At 41.6% G+C, this 18,595-nt stretch overlaps 1 protein-coding gene and 1 pseudogene across 6 annotated transcripts in view; one reads left to right on the forward strand and one right to left on the reverse strand.

Annotated features, from left to right (window-relative positions):
* Positions 1-7,828, reverse strand: part of FAM161A (FAM161 centrosomal protein A) — a 48,984-nt gene extending 41,156 nt beyond the window's left edge. For all 6 annotated transcript variants that reach the window (XR_007461972.1, XM_049650268.1, XM_049650266.1 and 3 more), the window contains exon 1: positions 7,568-7,828. Coding sequence is in view for 5 of the 6 variants with exons in the window: in XM_049650268.1 (XP_049506225.1) it covers positions 7,568-7,753 (186 nt within the window). In the remaining variant the exon portion in view is untranslated. The remainder of the gene's footprint in view (positions 1-7,567) is intronic.
* A 2,825-nt stretch (positions 7,829-10,653) lies between these two features.
* On the forward strand, positions 10,654-18,561 carry LOC125936019 (serine/arginine repetitive matrix protein 1-like; annotated as a pseudogene).
* The last annotated feature ends 34 nt before the right edge of the window (positions 18,562-18,595 follow it).

The following is an 18,595-nucleotide window of genomic DNA, read 5'->3' on the forward strand; positions in this document are numbered from 1 at the left end:
GGTGTTGTATGGAAACCAATTTGACAGTAAATTTCATATATTAAAAAATAAAAAATAAAAATAAAATAAATAAAAAATAGAAAAAAATAAATGACATTAGCCAAAGCAGCAGGGGTAGGTAACATGGTGGGGAGCAAAGTGCAGGATAAGAGGGGAGTAAAATGCATAAAGCAGTTTTGGGGACAAAGCCTGAAAACAGAGGTTAGGTAAGCAGGAAATGGTTCCCACTTCTCATCTAACTACTGGCTCCTAACCACTCACTGGTCACCTGGTTTCAGCCCGCCTATAATCCTTCAATAAGAAACAGTTGTATGGAAGTTAAATAACTTCAGTTTTATCATGCCTTGGGAGAAAGATTATAGGCATGGTGTCAGAATTCTAATCCAAGCCTAGGTTCTGCACTTCTGTGACATGGGCACTATCAGTTTTATGATACATAAAATAGATGTGCCAGGTGTTAAAACTATTGTTTCTTGGCTCCAATGCCACCCAGAATTCTATACCCTGTTATGTGATGCTGGGGATGGGACTCCACAAAGAATGTTTCTGCTTTGCCAGCTGTTCCCCAGTAGACTCTAAAAAAAAATAAATAAATAAGACTAGAGGGAAACTGCAAAGCTGGAGAAGAAGGGACTTTATCCCTTTCTGTTAGTTCTCTGTCTGCTGAGTCTCCCTAGCAGTAGTTCATTCTAGCAGCGGTAACTGACTCCAGTTTGCAGTTTTTCCAATGTTCACAGAATCAGCAAAATCACATCAGGACCTGTGCACTTGGTGTTCCTTCTCCCTGGGATGCTCTTCCTTCAGGTATTTGCACAGCCCACTTGCTCACTCCTTCAGGTGTTAATGAAATGTCATCTTCTTAACAAGATTTCACTGACTACCCTATTTGAAATTACAACCTTCCCCCCCCCACTCATTGTCGGCCTCCCTTTTCTGCTTTATTTTTGTCATAAATATTCACCTCCAACTGACATCTACATGAAGTTACTTATTTGAGTACCATATACCTTGCCTCCCTACCAAAAAATAAGTATCACAAAGGCAATGATTTATCTGTTTTGTTTGTGGCTGTGTTCCCAATGTCTAGAAAAGTATTTGGCCAATGGCAGATACTCAAGAAATATTTGTTGGATGAATGAATATAAGCTAAAAAAAAAAATTAAGTTTACACAGAGGGAAGACAGGTATTCCCTCACATAGGACTGAATCATTTGAAGAAATACTGGCTGCCCTAAAGAGCTATATTCTAATCCACATTAAGGAAAGGGTTTATTTTCCAAAGACTACAATTAATATTCCAAAGAACTATTTTTAGACAAAAACATCCGTGTGCTCTTCATTCATTCTTTTATAACGTGCCTTAAAAGGAGGCCTTATAAGAATCATTTTCACAAAAAGGATAAAATGTATTTGGACCTGGAAAAACTGTTTGAAAAATTATAGAAGGATTAACTAGCTTCTAACAAGATGGAACCGTAATCTCTACAAAGTAATCTCTACAAAGTATACTTAGGCATTGACTTTGGCATACTATCCACTCCATTTCAGCTTAATACTTCAAACTTTTCAGATAAACTGATCTCAAAACATTTTATCTAAAACAGACAAATGGTGGGGCGACTGGGTGGTTCAGTAGGTTAAGCATGGGACTTTGGCTCAGACCACGATCTCACAGTCCATGAGTTTGAGCCCCGCATAGGGCTCTGTGCTGACAGCTCAGAGCCTGGAGCCTGGAGCCCGGAGCCTGCTTTGGATCTATGTCTCCTCTCTCCACCCCTTTCCCAGCTCACACTCTGTCTCTCTCTCTCTCTCAAAAATAAATAAACATTAAAAAAAATTTAAGACAAAAACAGATGAATGGTTAATAAGCAACTTCTAATCATCTCCATACAATATTTGGTATATAGAAAATATTTAGTAAATCAAATAACCTAGGCCAAGGACATTATTTTCCAAGAACCTAAAATAGTACCCTTTCCCTTTAATTGTTCAGCTTTCTACGGAATGTTGTACATGCAGCAGCCACCAGATTAGAGGATAATCTTCCCTAGATTGGCTTGACCTATTTAGATGATGACTCCTTGTAGCACATGTTGCTTCATTAGTAACTAGCACTGTCAATTATCTTTGTGCTATAATTCTATCTAGTATCATCTGCAGTTCCGGAATTTTTATTTAAAAACTTTTTTGCACTGAAAAGATTTCTAAGGGATAAGGTAGATCTATATATGCTAACATGGATAAACCCCCCAGTTAATGTAAGAGAAAAAGCAAGCTGCAGAACAATATGTATAAATAAAACGTGACCATATAGGGGCGCCTGGGTGGCTCAGTCGGTTGAGCCTCCGACTTCAGCTCAGGTCAGGATCTCAAGGTCTGTGAGTTTGAGCCCCGCGTCGGGCTCTGTGCTAACAGCTCACAGCCTGGAGCCTGTTTTGGATGCTGTGTCTCCCTCTCTCTTTGACCCTCCCCCGTTCATGCTCTGTCTCTCTCTGTCTCAAAAATAAATAAACATTAAAAAAAATTTTTTTTAAATGTGACCATATATTAAAATATTATGTACATAGGAGATAGGAGGAAGCCCAAAAGACTATACATCCAGTTTCATTTTTTAATTTTTTTAATGTTTATTTTGACAGAGGGAGACAGAGAGTGAGCAAGGGAGGGCCAGAGAGAGGGAGACACAGAATCCAAAGCAGGCTCCAGGTTCTGAGCTGTCAGCACAGAGCCCGACCCAGGGCTCAAACCATGAACCGTGAGAACATGACCTAAGCTGAAGTCAGACGCCTGACTGAGCCACCCCAGGTGCCCCAACTATACATCAGTTTTAAAACAGTAGCTACTAATGGGGGTTGGGGTAGTCAGATTTTCTTTTTGTGGGGAGAGGTGTTAAAAGGGCCTACACCTTATTTGTAGCATTTGATAGACATATTTTTTAAGATATTATTTTTGGGGCACCTGGGTGGTTCAGTTAAGCATCCAACTTTTGGTTTCAGCTCAGGTCCAGATCTCGTGGTTTGTGGGTTCAAGCCCCACATTGGGCTCCCTGCTGCCACTGCCGATGTGAAGCCTGCTTGGGATTCTCTCACTCTTCACTCTCTCTGCCCCTTCCCTGCTTGCATGTGCTCTCTCTCTCTCAAAATAAATAAATAAACCTGAAAAAAATTTTATTTTTAAGTAATCTCTACACCAAACATGGGGCTCGAACTCACAACCCTGAGATCAAGAGTTGGATGCTCCACCAAATGAGCCAACCTGGTGCCCTGTAGCTGAAATTTTAAAAGGAGAACGTGTTCATGTATTACTTCCATAATTAAAATGTAACTTAAAAAAATAAAATGAAGGTTTTGTGAATACTAATACTAGAGTAAAACTGGACAATTTCTAATGGATACTTGGTGTGCCTGGCACCTCCACACATACTCCTGGAGCAATACTCCAGCAATTGTCCTCCCCCAGCAATACTGCTTACCTTTCTTTCCCTTGCTCTTCTACTACTCTCACACCCAGCCCCCAACTACCCATGATAACTCTTCTATTTCTTTAAGAGGACAGAAACCATCAGAGGGAAGTTCACTCATCTTCCCACCTACAAAACAGCCCACTTTTGTGCCCTTTTTCTCCTTCACTCCTGTTTCAGGGATGAAATTTCCCTTCCCTTAGCAGCATTTAACCCTTTCACTCATCACCAAAGCCAATGAATAGGAAACTTGCACACCTTGCTGACCACTGTAGCTGGTCCTTAATCTCTTTTGCCCCCTTTTTCTCTACCTATCAAATGCTAAGTTCTTTTTTTTTTTTTTAAGTTTATTTATTTATTTTGAGAGAGGCAGAGACAGCATGAGTCGGGGGAGGGGGAGAGAGAGGGGGAGAGAGAATCCCAAGCAGGCTCTATGCTGTCAGCGCTGAGCCCAATGAGGGGCTCGAACTCACCAAACTGTGAGATTATGACCTGAACCCAAATCAAGAGAGTCGGAGGCTTAATCAACTGAGCCACCCAGGCACCCTTGTTTAAAAAATATATATATATATATATATATATTTTTTTTTTTTTTATACAAAAACTGATTTATTTGAGAGAGAGAGAGCATGAGCAGGGAAGGGGCAGAGTGAGACAGTGAGACAGTGAGAGAGAAAGAGAATCCCAAACAGGTTCTGCGCTGTCAGTGTGAACCGTTGAGATCATGACCTGAGCTGAAATGCTGAAATGAAGAGTCAGATGCTTGACCGACTGAGCCACCCAGGTGCTCCTTTATATATATATATATATATATATATATATATATATATATATATATGAGAAGGGAGATGATTCATTTTCAGAAATACCAAATAAAAGCTGAGCTGTTAACAGTAGGTTTACAACCTATCGAAAATATGTACGAACCCTCCCCGACAATGGAGTCCCAAACCTTCACTTCATTTCATGGTTCTTTTTCCTTTCTCCATTTCATGGGCTTATTTTCACAGGCTTTACAGTGAGTATGTGCCAAAGAACAAAGGGAGGAGGGACTGAAAGTCTCTGTGTCACCTTAGGGAATGTGCATTTGCCCCTCCCCTGGTGGCACTCTGTCCCTCTCTCTCTCTGAGGGGCAGAGAGAGAGGGAGACTTAGAATCCAAAACAGGCTCCAGGCTCTAGGCTGTCAGCACAGAGCCCGATACAGGGCTCGAAGTCACAAACTGTAATATCATGACCTGAGCCAGTGGATGCTGAACTGACTGAGCCACCCAGATACCCCTTAAATGCTAGGTTCTTAAGAGTTCTATACTAGGCCCCTTCTCTTCTTTCTCTGTACTCTCTCCTTTAGTGACTTCATCCATTCCCATTGTCTTTAAAATGCTGAAAACTCCCAGACAGAAATCTATAGTGCAGACCCCAGGACAATGGTTTCATAGGCCCAACTGCTTCCTACACATTTCCACTTGGTAGTTTCATAGGCATCTCAGAATCAAGGAAATCTCAGTTCCCACCCAGCCTGTACACCTATTCCTCTCCAGTTATCCCCAATTAAACAATGGCATTCCTTTCTATACACCTGGTCAAACCAGAAACCTGGGAATGAGCATTCTTGATTTCTTCCTCTTTCTTAGCTTTCACATCCGATCTAACAGTAAATCCTATCCATTCTAGAGAAATCTGTCCACTTCTTGCCATGTCCCCTGGCCTAGGTCCAAGCTACCACCTTTGCCCCCTAAATCACTACAACAGCCTCCTAACCAATCCCTTATTTCTGCTTTGTCAAAGTCTCCAATCATTCTCCACAAAGCCACCAAGTCATCTTTTAAAAATGTAAAAAGAAACATGCCAGATCTCTTAAGTCTTATAGGACATCCTGCTGTACCAACAATAAACACTAAACTTATCTTGGTCTAAAAGGCCCTGAATGATCAGGCCCAGCTAACCTCTCCAACCTCATCTCTCCTTGCCTCTCCTCTCTGCTCCCACCTCCCACTCTCTCTTTTCAGATCCTTAATAACACAAAGCTCTTTCTCTTTCAGTCTCAGGGCATCTGCACACGCTGTTCCCTCTGCCTGGAATGAATGTTTTTTCTGCCCCTACTCTTCAAATCGTTGCTCTTTCTCATCTACCAGGCATCAACTTAAATGTTAACTCATTTAAGCAGAAGCAGGTGCCCGGCTACTTCTTTTTTTAATCATAGAAGCCTGTTCATTTCTTAGCTGGTATTTCTCATCTTACAATCATTTGACTATTCATTTTGTATTTGTGACAATGTGATCTATGTCTGTTTCATTCACAACTAAATAGTCAGTGACTAGCACTTAATAACTGCTTGATATTTTTTGAAAAAGGTTAAATGTGAATTAAAGAATATTGTTTTACCCATGTCATCATCAATCACATAACAGGGCCTATGAAGTGCTATCTCCAACTGAAGCTAGATTCAGAGAACTGGCCTCAGAGCCCAATATGGGCACAGGAAGTATACCTGCAACTACAAAAATGACTGACTCCTATACCACAGCAAGCCAAAGGAGAATTTCATCTTTGGGCAAGTTGTTCAAATGACAGTCTCACTGGCAGTTGTTATTATTAATACAAATTTACATAAATCATTCTTTAGATATGACACACATTTTCTCATTTGGTTCTCCTAATATCCTGGTGAGACAAAAGAGATATTATAATTTTTTTACATACAAGAAAGAAAGTTACATCGCAATATCACTTAGCAAATGGCAGAGAATGGATCCTAATCCAGGACTCCCAATCCTTTTCCTCTATTCAAATCTTTTCCCTCCATCACTTTGCCCCTTTTGCTGGCTACTGAGATTTGTGTTGTGGGGAAACTTTATCATGAGTGAAACTGTTCCCAGGACTCTGACGCTGGTTCTTGTTCAGGGTCTTAATCTGCTTTACTCTGGACCACCTCAAGTAGTTTATCTGTTGGTGAAATACTGACCATAAAAGATGTTGCTACAGATTTTCTTATTAACAGTTTTAGTGTAAAAAGGTTAGAATTCCAAAATATCCAGTGATTTTCATTAGTCATAGGCCATAATGTTTTGTATCTGAGAATCTTTAGACAAATAGTGCTAAGAATCATTAACTGGGGGTAAGGAGGTTAATATCTGCACATGAGAATTAAAATTCAATGTTCCAGTCTTTTTTTTTTGTTTTGTTTTAAATTTTTTTTTTCAACGTTTTTTATTTATTTTTGGGACAGAGAGAGACAGAGCATGAACGGGGGAGGGGCAGAGAGAGAGGGAGACACAGAATCGGAAACAGGCTCCAGGCTCCAAGCCATCAGCCCAGAGCCTGACGCGGGGCTCGAACTCACGGACCGCGAGATCGTGACCTGGCTGAAGTCGGACGCTTAACCGACTGCGCCACCCAGGCGCCCCTGTTCCAGTCTTTTAAGCGAAGAGAATAAATGGCAGACTCGGCCCTCTACCTGATGGGCAGGTTCAGGACACATGTGACGCTGAAAATTGGTCAGTGAAAAGCCTGTCTCACCCTGAGGAGTTGTTTAGGAAACTAGAACCTCGGTAGTTCGCTTCTCTGGATGCTTAACTTTAATCTGTATATGATCCGCCCACTGAACTCTTCAATGGTTTTAAACACCGCCTCTCATGGGTAGTGTTACAATGCACTAATAACCAAGACTTTAAGGCGACAATTAAACACACCTGACAGCACAGCGGATTCACCTGAGTTTTATGGGTTATCGGCTATTGCGGACATCAGTTTTCCCCAAGTTGAAAAGAAAAAGAAATAACTATGTCCAACAGATGCTGGAGCAAAAGGAGTAAACTTCTGTACTTTGTACTCTCTAGAAATAAAGTAAATGCTCTCCAAGAAATTTTTACAACAACCTCTTCGGTGAAAATTAAAAGATTTCCCAACGCCTTGGTTTACAGTATTTTCCGTGGGGTGGGGGTGGGGTGGGGGCAGAAAGAAGGTGGCGGGCCAGATTTACTGTGTAGGGAGGAGCTGGACAGGGCGCCGCGTTTCCCAGCCTGTCCTTCACCTTGCCGGAACGCCGACCAACCCCCACCTGCACCAGGCGGACGCCCAGCCCCTGCCACGTCCCGCCCCCGCATTACCCGCGCCCGCGCCGGCCGCACTGCCTTCTCCTCCTCTTCGTCTTTCTCCTCCTCCACGGCCTCCGTCCCCAGAGCCTCTAAAGGCTCTTCGCGTTCGTACTGGGCGACCTGCGCTCCGGTGCTGGGATTTACTGGGGTTTGGAGACTGGAGGCCGCCAGCTTCGCCGCTCGGTGTGAGGCGGCCATTCCCTCCCCGCTGAGGCCTGTGCGCCCGCGCGGGCCTGCAGTGGGGAAGCTGGCGCGGCCTCCGGCAACCCGGCGGCTCCTTGGGGCGGGCGGTTACTAAGGGCTCGGTAACTAGCGACGCTACAGGGACCGCCAGGGGCCAAAAGTCCTTCAAACTCCCCTCTGGCTGCGGGAAACCCGAGATGAGCGTCTCTGGATAGTGGGAGTGAGTACTAAATCTTTGAAGGTTTAGAGGGTTGGCGGGCAGAACAGGGCACCTTTTCGCCAGCTTCGCGCTTCACCGCCTAAATGCACACTTCTCATATTATTACACCAATGAACCAGCTCGTTTTGTAGGGAAAAAAGAAAGCGCATTTTCATTCATTGAAATAACACTTTAGGAGGAGACGGCGTCTGAAGAGGAAAGCAGAAGATGTTATTGTGTGGCAATCTCAGAACAGAGGCAATGTTTGCATCTGTTAATCTAACATGGCTCCCCTGGGAGCCAGAGACTGGGAAGGACTGAGGTATATTCTACTTTGATTGACTTGAGCGCTAGCAGCAATCAACCAATCCGAAGGAGGCTTCTAGTTACCACATGGGTTTTTTTTCTTGGTTTGACCAATAAAAGTCCAGAGTTGGGTGGGGCCTGGCCCACCCAACAGTGAGTGGTAGTGTAGGGGCAGGAACCAGGTGTTCGCTGGTTGCTTCCATCCCCTTCATCGTGGTGGGGTTGAAGGGTGCAAATGCCGAACACTAACCACAAACACACCCCATCAACAGCTCCCACTTGGTATTTGGGCATTTCAAATGGTGACTTCCCTCTACGTCAGGTGGCTGTAAGAGAGGCCTAGCCTTAAAATAGCAGGTGTTGAAGTCTAAGTCCCTACTACCTCAGTCTGAGGCTGCTCCTACCCTCACCTTCCTATCCTTCAGCCTCCTTCAGCCCCAGCCCTACAACCAGCCATAGCCACCATGAAGTTAAGGTATAGTGATATCTAGAACCTACGTATCTCCAAGGTCTGAGCCCTGTTTTTTAATCTTTTCTTTCTTTCCTCCTTCCTTCCTTTCTTTTTCTCTTCCTTCCTTCCTTCCTTTCTTTCTTTCCTTCTTTCTACCAAGCTTTACACCCATCGTGGGGCTTGAACTCATGACCCCAAGATCAAGAGTGGCAGGCTCTCCTTACTGAGCCAGTGCCCCTGAACCCTTTTTTACCAAGCCTTTCTTGTTGACGGGTCTGGAGTGTGAGCACCTGCAAAATCCCCCACTTTCCCACCTCCTTCAGGCTGTTCTTTGTTTTGGCTAAGACTTGCTTTGCACACTGGAACAGATGCTGGCTGGATTCTGAGCAGAAGCCAGAGCTAGAAGCTCATAAGGTATGGAAGCCCCAAGTGACCAGAATAGGGACTTCTAGTCATTCGCATGCAGATGGTTCTATGGCCACAGGTGCCCCTTTTGGGATTTGGTGTAAGCCTGACCCCAAACAGCAAGACAAGACTCCATACCGAAGCACGGCAAGTGGAAGATTAGAATATAATAGAAGGAATGAGTGTGGAGGACACTGTCATGTATCTAAGTAGAAGAGCGGAAAAGTTTCCACTCACCAACAATACTCTAAATTTGAAGATATCTAATGATATAGCTGCAAAATATATAGAGCAGAAATGGACAGACAGATCTACAAGAACAGAATAACAAATCTTACATCATCACAGGAAGAACTTTCATACTTTTGTATTGAGAGGTAACATACCTAGTGAAAAGAATAGATCTTAATGCATAGTTGGATGAATTTTGACAAATGCATACACTCATGAAACCATACCCCTATTAAGATATAGAACATTTCCATCATCCCAGAAAGCTCTCTTGTGCCCCTTCCCAGCCTATTGTCCATTCCATCCCCTTGACTGTTCTAGAACTTCATATAAATGGAATCATAAAGTATGTACTCTTTTGGGCTTTCAGAGTTTTTCCTCAGCATACTAATTTCTTTTTAAATTCATTCATGTTGTGTATATGAGCGGTCTGTTCCTTTTAAAATGCTGAATAGTATTTTTTACTGAAAGAGACAATAGTTTTCCAATACTGGAAGTATTTTCATTTTTAAATTGTTTTGTGCTGTCCATAATGTAATAGTTACAGATAAGGAATATTCTTAAATTTAATCTGCCCTATTAGCATTGTCTTTTTTCACTTTTTAGGGGTTGTTTTTTTTTTTTTTAAATAAATTTGTATGCTTTTCTTTTTTTCCTAAATGTTTGAGAGAGAGAGCATGAGCAGGAGAGGGACAGAGGGACAGAGAGAGGGAGAGAGAGAATCCCAAGCAGGCTCCTCGCTGTCAGCGCAGAGCCTGACTTGGGGCTTGATCCCCCAAACCATGAGATCATGACCTGAGCTGAAATCATTCAACAGTCAGACACCCAACCATCTTAATCATCCAGGAACCCCTCTTTTTCACTTTTTAAAGTTTATCCATTTACCTGTTGATGGTTACTTGGGTTGTTTTTTTTTTTTTTTCTCTCCTAGTTTGGTTCTTACAAGAAGCAGACACCAAAAAGGAGTTAGAAATGCAAGAGATTTACTGGGAAAATTCCTATGAAAGATAAAAGAAGGAGTAGGAAAAGTCTTCAGGCCAAGATATAATCTGATACTTTAGGAAAGAGCAGGAAAGGAGAATAATTATGTAGGAGGAGTTTAAAACTGCAGTGTAATGCTGAGAAAGTCTTAGCCAGCTAAAAAGAGAGCTCCAGCATAAAGATTGTTCATGGAAGAGTTCAGAAATGACCAGACCCCACTAGTCCTGCCATCTCATCATTGGCTAGAGCTCCCTGGAAAGAGCATGTTTTGGGATCGAACACTTTGGAGAATCGTGAAGTGCCATGGATGGCTGCCAGCTGTCAGGAGTGGAATGCTGATAAATGGTTAATGACTACCTGTCCGGGGGAAGGTAAGTGATTGAGAGAGAGAGAGAGAGAGAGAGAGAGAGTGTGTGTGTGTGTGTGTGTGTGTGTCACAACTTTTATAAATTACAGTCCTGCATTGAGCAAGTCTGTGTTCTAACAATATGTCAAACTTTTAAAACTATTATATTTGTTATGGTGATCTGTGATCAGTGATTATAACTCCATGAAACCTCAGATGATGGTTAGCATTTTTTAGCAATAAAGTATTTTTTAATTAAGGTATATACTTTTTAAAAGACAATGCTATTGCATACTTAATAGACTACATTATGGTGTAAATATAACTTTTATTTTATTTATTTATTTAAATAAAACTTTTATATGTACTAGGTAGGAAACCAAAAAATTCATGACTTGCTTTATTTTATTTTAATATTTGCTTTTTGCAGTGGTCCAATATCTCCAAGGTATGCCTGTATAAAGGGTTGTAGCCCATAACTTCTAAATAAAATACACTATACTCTTTAATATTACTTTCATTTTTTTCATATTGAATTCTTTTTATTTATTATTAGTATTTTTAAATTTACATTCAAGTTAGTTATCATATAGTGCAACAATGATTTCAGGAGTAGATTCCATTAATGCCCCTTACCCATTTAGCCCATGCCCCCTCCCACAACCCCTCCAGTAATCCTGTTTGTTCTCCATATTCAAGAGTCTCTTATGTTTTGTTCCCTTCCCTGTTTTTATATTCTTTTTGCTTCCCTTCCCTTGTGTTCATCTGTTTTGTATCCTAAAGTCCTCATATGAGTGAATTCATGTGATATTTATCTTTCTCTAATTTCACTTAGCATAATACCCTCTAGTTCCATCCATGTAGTTGCAAATGGCAAGATTTCATTCTTTTTGATTGCTGTGTAATACTCCATTGTGTGTGTGTGTATACACCACATCTTCTTTATCCATTCATCCATTGATGGACATTTGGGCTCTTTCCATACTTTGGCTATTGTCTATAGTGCTGCTATAAACATTGGGGTGCATGTGCCCCTTCGAAACAGCACACCTGTATCCCTTGGATAAATACCTAGTAGTGCAATTGCTGGGTTATAGGGTAGTTCTATTTTTAATTGAGGAAACTCTGTACTGTTTTCCAGAGTGGCTGCACCAGTTTGCATTCCCACCAGCAGTGCAAAAGATATCCTCTGTCTCCCCGCATCCTTGCCAACATCTGTTCTTGCCTAAGTTGTTAATGTTAGCGATTCTGACAGGTGTGAAGCGGTATCTCATTGTGGTCTTGATTTGTATTTTCCTGATGAGTGATGTTGAGCATTTTTTCATGTGTCTGTTGGCCATCTGGAGGTCTTCTTTGGAGATGTGTCTATCCATGTCTTTTGCCCATTTCTTCCCTGGATTATTTGGTTTTTGGGTGTTTGATAAGTTCTTTACAGATTTTGGATACTAACCCTTTAGCTGATAGGTCGTTTGCAAATATCTGCTCCCATTCCGTCGGTTGCCTTTTAGTTTTGCTGATTGTTTCCTTAGCTGTGCAGAAGATTTTTTATTTAATGAGGTCCCAATATATCATTTTTGCTTTTGTTTCCCTTGCCTCTGGAGACGTGTTGAGTAAGAAGTTGCTGAGACAAAGGTCAGAGGTTTCATGTGCTTTCTTGTCAAGGATTTTGATGGCTTCCTGTCTTACGTTCAGGTCTTTCATCCGTTTTGAGTTTATTTTTGTGTATAGTGTAAGAAAGTGGCCCAGGTTCATTTTTCTGCATGTCGCTGTCCAGTTTTCCCAGCACCACTTGCTGAAGAGACTGTCTATTGCATTGGATATTCTTTCCTGCTTTGTCAAAGATTAGTTGGCCATACGTTGTGTCTATTCCTGGGTTCTCTATTCTGTTCCATTGATCTGCGTGTCTGTTTTTGTGCCATATATTTAACTCTTCTGTCTGTAGCCTACCTACAGTTGCAATTGATCAACAGTGTAGTTCCAACATGAATGTTGGTTGATCCTTACGTTTAATGAGATGAAAGTGAACCGTTCAAGATGTATGTCACAATTTCACTTGTTTGTCAAAGTTGTGAGAACTTCTTTGCTGAAGTAGATTAAATACTTTTTTAATACTGGAAGAATTTTCCTTAATTTTTTTTGTGCTAATCACAATGTAATAGCTGCAGTCACCACAGACTTTTAAGTTTTTCTGCATTATTAGCATTTTCTCCATCACTTTAAGTTTAAAAAACCAATTCATAGGGGCACCTGGCTGGCTTAGTCAGTAGAGCATGCAACTCTTGATCTCTGGGTTGTAAGTTTGAACTCCACATTGGGTATAGAGATAGATGGGTGTAGAGATTACTTAAAAATACAATCTTAAAAAAATTAGGGGCACCTGGGTGCCTCAGTCGGTTAAACATCCAAATCTTGATTTTGGCTCAGATCATGATCTCATGGTTTTTGGGTTTGAGCCCCAACATTGGACTCTGCACTGACAGTATGCATCCTGCTTGAAATTCTCAATCTCTCTCTCTCTGCCCCTCCCTTGCTGATGCTGTTTCTCAAAATAAACTTTAAACAAATTGTTTTTAAAAAAAAAAAAATTAAAATTGTTACCATAAGAATGTTACTGTAAGTTAATATATAATTATATTAATATATTAAGTGGCTTTAAACCAATTAAAATATACACTAAATATAAATTATATATTAAGTATATAAAATAACTTCATAAAGATCTAGCCTGGTGCACTTTGGAATAGGGGAGTGGTGTCAGAACAACATGACCCTGCAATTCTGCAGAACAAGTGCAAAGTAAGATCTTTGCTTCAGCAACAAACAGAAGCTACTAAAGTAGCTGAAATGTGCAATATGCCTAGAAAAATTGGCAGATATGAGCAAAATAAATTTGGAAGTTACAAAGGCTTGGAGAACAAAATGAGTATGAGTTCCAGCCCCACATTGGGCTCTGTGCTGACAGCTTGGGTTTGATGAGAATGTTGTAATTTGAGTTGAGCCAATCGATTGGAAGTGAAGGACTGAACCAAAATGGAAGATATTCCTTGCACCTGAAGTACATAGTACCGTCACTTTATTAGGTTATAGCAGAGTGAGCATCCCATTGTGGCTCTGGCCCAACTTCCTTGGGTATATTTGGAGAATCCAGAACCCAGAATTATGAAAATCAACCTGATGGAGCTTTTGAATGGAAAATAAAGTGCTAAAGAGTTAAGTTTATGGGAGAACTGTGGCCCATCATCCTACAAGACCATCTGCTTTCCCAGACCTAAAGAAGAAATAAAACAGAGACAGAATGAAAAACAGGCATCTATGAAAAAGCAAGATGAAAACAAAGATAAGAGAGATAAGGAAGAAAAAGCAGCTGAGGGACGCCTGGGTGGCTCAGTCGGTTAGGCACTCTACTTCGGCTCAGGTCACAATCTCACAGTTCATGAGTTCCAGCCCCACATTGGGCTCTGTGCTGACAGCTCAGAGCCTGGAGCCTGCTTTGGATTCTGTGTTTCCCTCTCTCTCTGCCCTTCCCTAACTCATGCGCGTGTGCGCGCGCACGCACACACACACACACTCTCTCTCAAAAATAAACATAAAAAATTAAAAAAAAAGAAAAAGCAGCAGAGAGAAAAGGGAGAGAATGCTTCTTGAAACCCAAAAAGACTCTAATCCATGTCTCCTTTCCCTAGAAGACAATCCTGCCCAGTCATGAGATAACGTGTAGTCATGTTCAATCTCCCCATCAGAACCAAGAGCCAAGGACCAAGAGTCCTTCCTTGCTCCAGGAAAATAGAAAACTCCAGCACTCTCAGAACCTTTAGGAACAATAAAAAGAACCTTCAGTACAAGTCACCACTTCTACTGGTGACATCCTAAAGTTCCCCTGCCGAAACCTGTACCAGAGCCTATGAAACTTTTCAGAGGGATGGGGGAGGAAAGGAAAAGGAAAAAAAGACGACTTGACCAAGATCTCACTCTCCTCATACTCCACCTAGAGGGTGCACAGATCCCATCACGATTATATTCATCTAGAAGACCGCCATGCCTGAGGAGGTGGCAATCTATTTCCCTGAAGAACTCCACCAAGGCTTAGAAGGGAAAGCTCTCCAGTGAGACACAAAAAAGGATTCATCAGCATCCCTGTCTAGGAGTAGCTCATTGTCCACTTTGTCTTGTCCAATCAGAAAGAAGCCTCCCAAGAGAGCATCCAGGTCCCTCAAACACTTGTAGGTTATATCCTTCAGCAAGCCCTCCAAGTGAAGACACCAGCCAACACCTCCAGCAACTCCACCGCCAAAAATTCATCATTCCCCAACACCCCAGCAGCCAGGCTATATCAGAAAAACTCGTGTTTCTGTATCTCCAAGGAGAACTTCAGGTAAAGTGACAAAATATAAAGGTAATAAGCAAAGAGGCCCTCTCGTCAGCCCCGAAGTGGAGAAAAGTAGAATTTTCTGAATCTAAACACCGTAACGGTGGCGAAACGGCTGCTGCAGATTCTGTGCAGTAGAGACACCAAACCAGATGACAAAACCAGCAGTCTTCATCTGACTCTGTTCCTCCTCTTCAGAAAATAATGATGAGTTACTTACTGAAGAGGTCCCATTTGAGAAATGGTGAGGTAGGTGACTTCGAGGAAGGCCTTTCTCACCACACAAGCAAAAGGGGAAGGAAGAGGGTTTCCTTGAAGTAGAGGAAGTCCCTCCTCTCACCCAGTAAAGGACTCCATTTTCCTTCTCTCTCCTCCTCACAGGTGCTGGTCTTCCATAACACTACAAAGGGAAGCACCCCCTTCTCGTACCCCACATCAGTATTCAACATTCCCAAGAATGGTCTCCTCTAAAGCACAGGAGATACCCTTCTTCTCCCCATCTTAAAAAAGGGCATCACTATGTCCACCCAAAGCACAGGGGCTCCCATTCTTCACCTCTCAAAGAAGTCACCACAACACTTTGCATTGGTATCAAAGCATAGGAAAAGGTCTTCCCTGAGCCAATCTACCTGGGAACAGCATTCCATCTCCTGGTGGTCTCCAGCTCTGCAGACTTCAAGTTCTTATCCCCATTTGGCTCAGTCTCCTGAGCCAGGAGCTAAAAACCCCAAGCACCTCCATTCCCTGTCCAGTCTTAGTCACCCTGTCTAAGCACGTCACCTTTGTTACGGATCAAAAAGACTAAAAGCCTACCATCAGACCCAACACTGGCAAGGAATTCCAAAGAAGGGTATAGAAAGAAAAAAAAGAGAAAGAAAGAAAAAAAGGACAAGAACCACAAAAGGATAAAAGGAGTAAAACAAGTAGAAAAAAAAACAGAAGGAAGAGGCTATGGCTGCAAGCTGCTACAGCTATTTTAATTCCTGCAGCCATTGCTGTTCCCACAGCCACATCAGCACAGGAAGAACGAGGAGCAGAGCCAGAGACTAAGGAGACTTAAAGTGAAGCTGAGGATAACCTTGATAACTTTAAAATCACCTGTGTAGGCCCTGAGATCAATGTGGAAGGTTCAAGTGTATCCAGTCATAGATGGAAATGTCTGTCATTATGTAAAGTTTATTTGGTCTGTATGCAACTCAATACTGAAATAGCAAAAATGTGTTTGAACTTTATAACATTTGTTGTAATAAGTAAGTTGAAGTCAGTGATGTTAATACATGGGGGAGAGGGCTCCTGGGTGGCTCAGTCCGTTAAGCCACCACTGATCATGACCTGAGCTGAAACCAAGAGTTAGATGCTTAACCAGCTGAGCCACCCAGGTGCCCCAACATCTATATATGTTTAAAATAAAACTCTAAAGAAATTAGGAATAAAAGGAAATTTCCTTAAAGGACATCTAACAAAAAATAAAACAAAAATAAAATAGCAATTATATTTGATAGTGAAAAGATGGGTAAAACAAAGATGCCCACTGTATTAGTTATTTATGTCATGCTGTGTAATGTACTACCCTAAAACAATAAACATTTTTACATCACCTAGTTTCTAAGAGTCAGAAATTTGAGAAATTTGGCTGAATGGTTCGTGCTCAGGGTTTCTTGCAAGGGGGTCAAGTTGTTGATCAGGGATACAATTATCTCAAGGCTCTATTGAGACTGGAGAATCTGCTTCCAAGCTCCCTCATGTAATGGTTGACAGGCCCTAGTTCCTTGCTAGCTATTGGCTGAAAGCCTGTGTCCATAAAGCTTCTCCATAACATAGCAACCTGTTCCTCTCAGATCAAGTAATTTAGGAGAGCAAAACCCAGAGTGTCCAAGGCAGAAGCCACGGTATTTTATCATCTAATCCTGGAAGTGACCGGTCACTTCTGTTCCATGCTTATTGATCATATGCTATCATTAAACCCTGGTACAATGTGGGAGATGGTGGGGGTTACACAAGATTGTGAATACTAGAAGGCAGGAATTATTGGGTGCTACCTCAGAGGCTGGCTCTCACACCCACTGTGATCATTTCCTTTCTGCATTTGTACTCCAGGTCCTAGCCAGCAAGAAAGGAAAGAAAGAAACGAAAGGAAGGACTAGAAAGGGTAGGGGGGACTCTCAATACTTACAAATTTATTTATATATCAATATATAATGGTGTGTATAAATAAATGAATGAATGAATGAATGAATGAATGAATGTTGGGGCGCCTGGATGGCTCAGTCGGTTAAGTATCTGACTTTGGCCTAGGTCATGATCTCCTGATTTATGAGTGTGAGCCCTGTGTTGGACTCTGCTGATGGCTCAGAGCCTGGAGCCTGCTTTGGATTCTGTGTCTCCCTCTCTCTGCCCCTCCCCTGCTCATGCTCTGTCTCTCAAAAATAAATAAATGTTAAAAAAATTGAAAAAAAAAAAAAAGTTCAAATATAAGCCTTTTGGATTACAGAAAAAATGTTTTTAAAATTTTTTAAATGTTTATTTTTGAGAGAGGGACAGAAGACAGAGTGAGGGGGTAAGGGGCAGAAAGAAAGGGGAGACAGAATCCGAGGTGGGCTCCAGGTTTGGAACTGTCAGCACAGAGCCCGACGCAGGGCTCAAACCCACGAACTGCGAGATCATGACCTGAGCTGAAGTGGAACACTTAACTGACTGAGCCACTCAGGCACCCCTGGATTAGAGAAATTTTTTGACTTAAGACTTACCATTTATCAAATTAGTTACTAAATGAGTTACCAGATGTAAAACACACTTCAGACTGGTTGGCTGCAATTACTTCTCCACAAATATGGAGGGCCCCAGCTGTTTTCATAATAATCCTTATGAAATACAACACAGGAGATGGTGGGCCAAGTGGTACCAGATTGTGTAGGCGCCATTTATGGTCCACATCAAAGGTCTGGCCTTTATCCAAAGGTAGACAAAGTGACAAAAACTTATGAATGGGAGCGCCTGACAATTTTTTAAAAATCACTAGAGTGAACAAACTAACTGGAAGAAAGCCAAAGCAAGGACAGAGACTAATTTAATTCGGAGATTTTACATGGCTCATGGCAAGAGATGATGCTTGGATCAGGACAGAGGCAATAAAGATACTGTAAACCACTGAAGAAATGACATTATGAACCCCTATGTATAAATAAGATTTGATACATATATGCATATAGTTTTATTTGTAAAAGGAATCCCAATTTTCGCAATAATGGTTATATTCTTGGAGGAAGGGATTAGGATGATAGGGTAAAGGGACTTTTCATTTTTCACTTTGTATCTTCTTACACCGTTATCTTTTAGAACAGCATATACAGGGCTTTGATATTTTTGTGTAAATGGGGATTTATCAGGGTGATGAGCATACTGGGCCATTTAAAATTCTCAAAACTTGTTTAAAACAAACAAACTTAAAGTACCCAGGATTGAGACCTAAACGAATCCATAAGTGAATGTGAATTCATTTTCTCTTCTTCTACAGGTTTGTCAAGAATATCAGAAGTAACAGACTGTTGGGGGTAGAAGGGACGATAAATTAA

This window comes from Panthera uncia (genome assembly GCF_023721935.1).
Source record: "Panthera uncia isolate 11264 chromosome A3 unlocalized genomic scaffold, Puncia_PCG_1.0 HiC_scaffold_11, whole genome shotgun sequence".
NCBI lineage: Eukaryota > Metazoa > Chordata > Mammalia > Carnivora > Felidae > Panthera > Panthera uncia.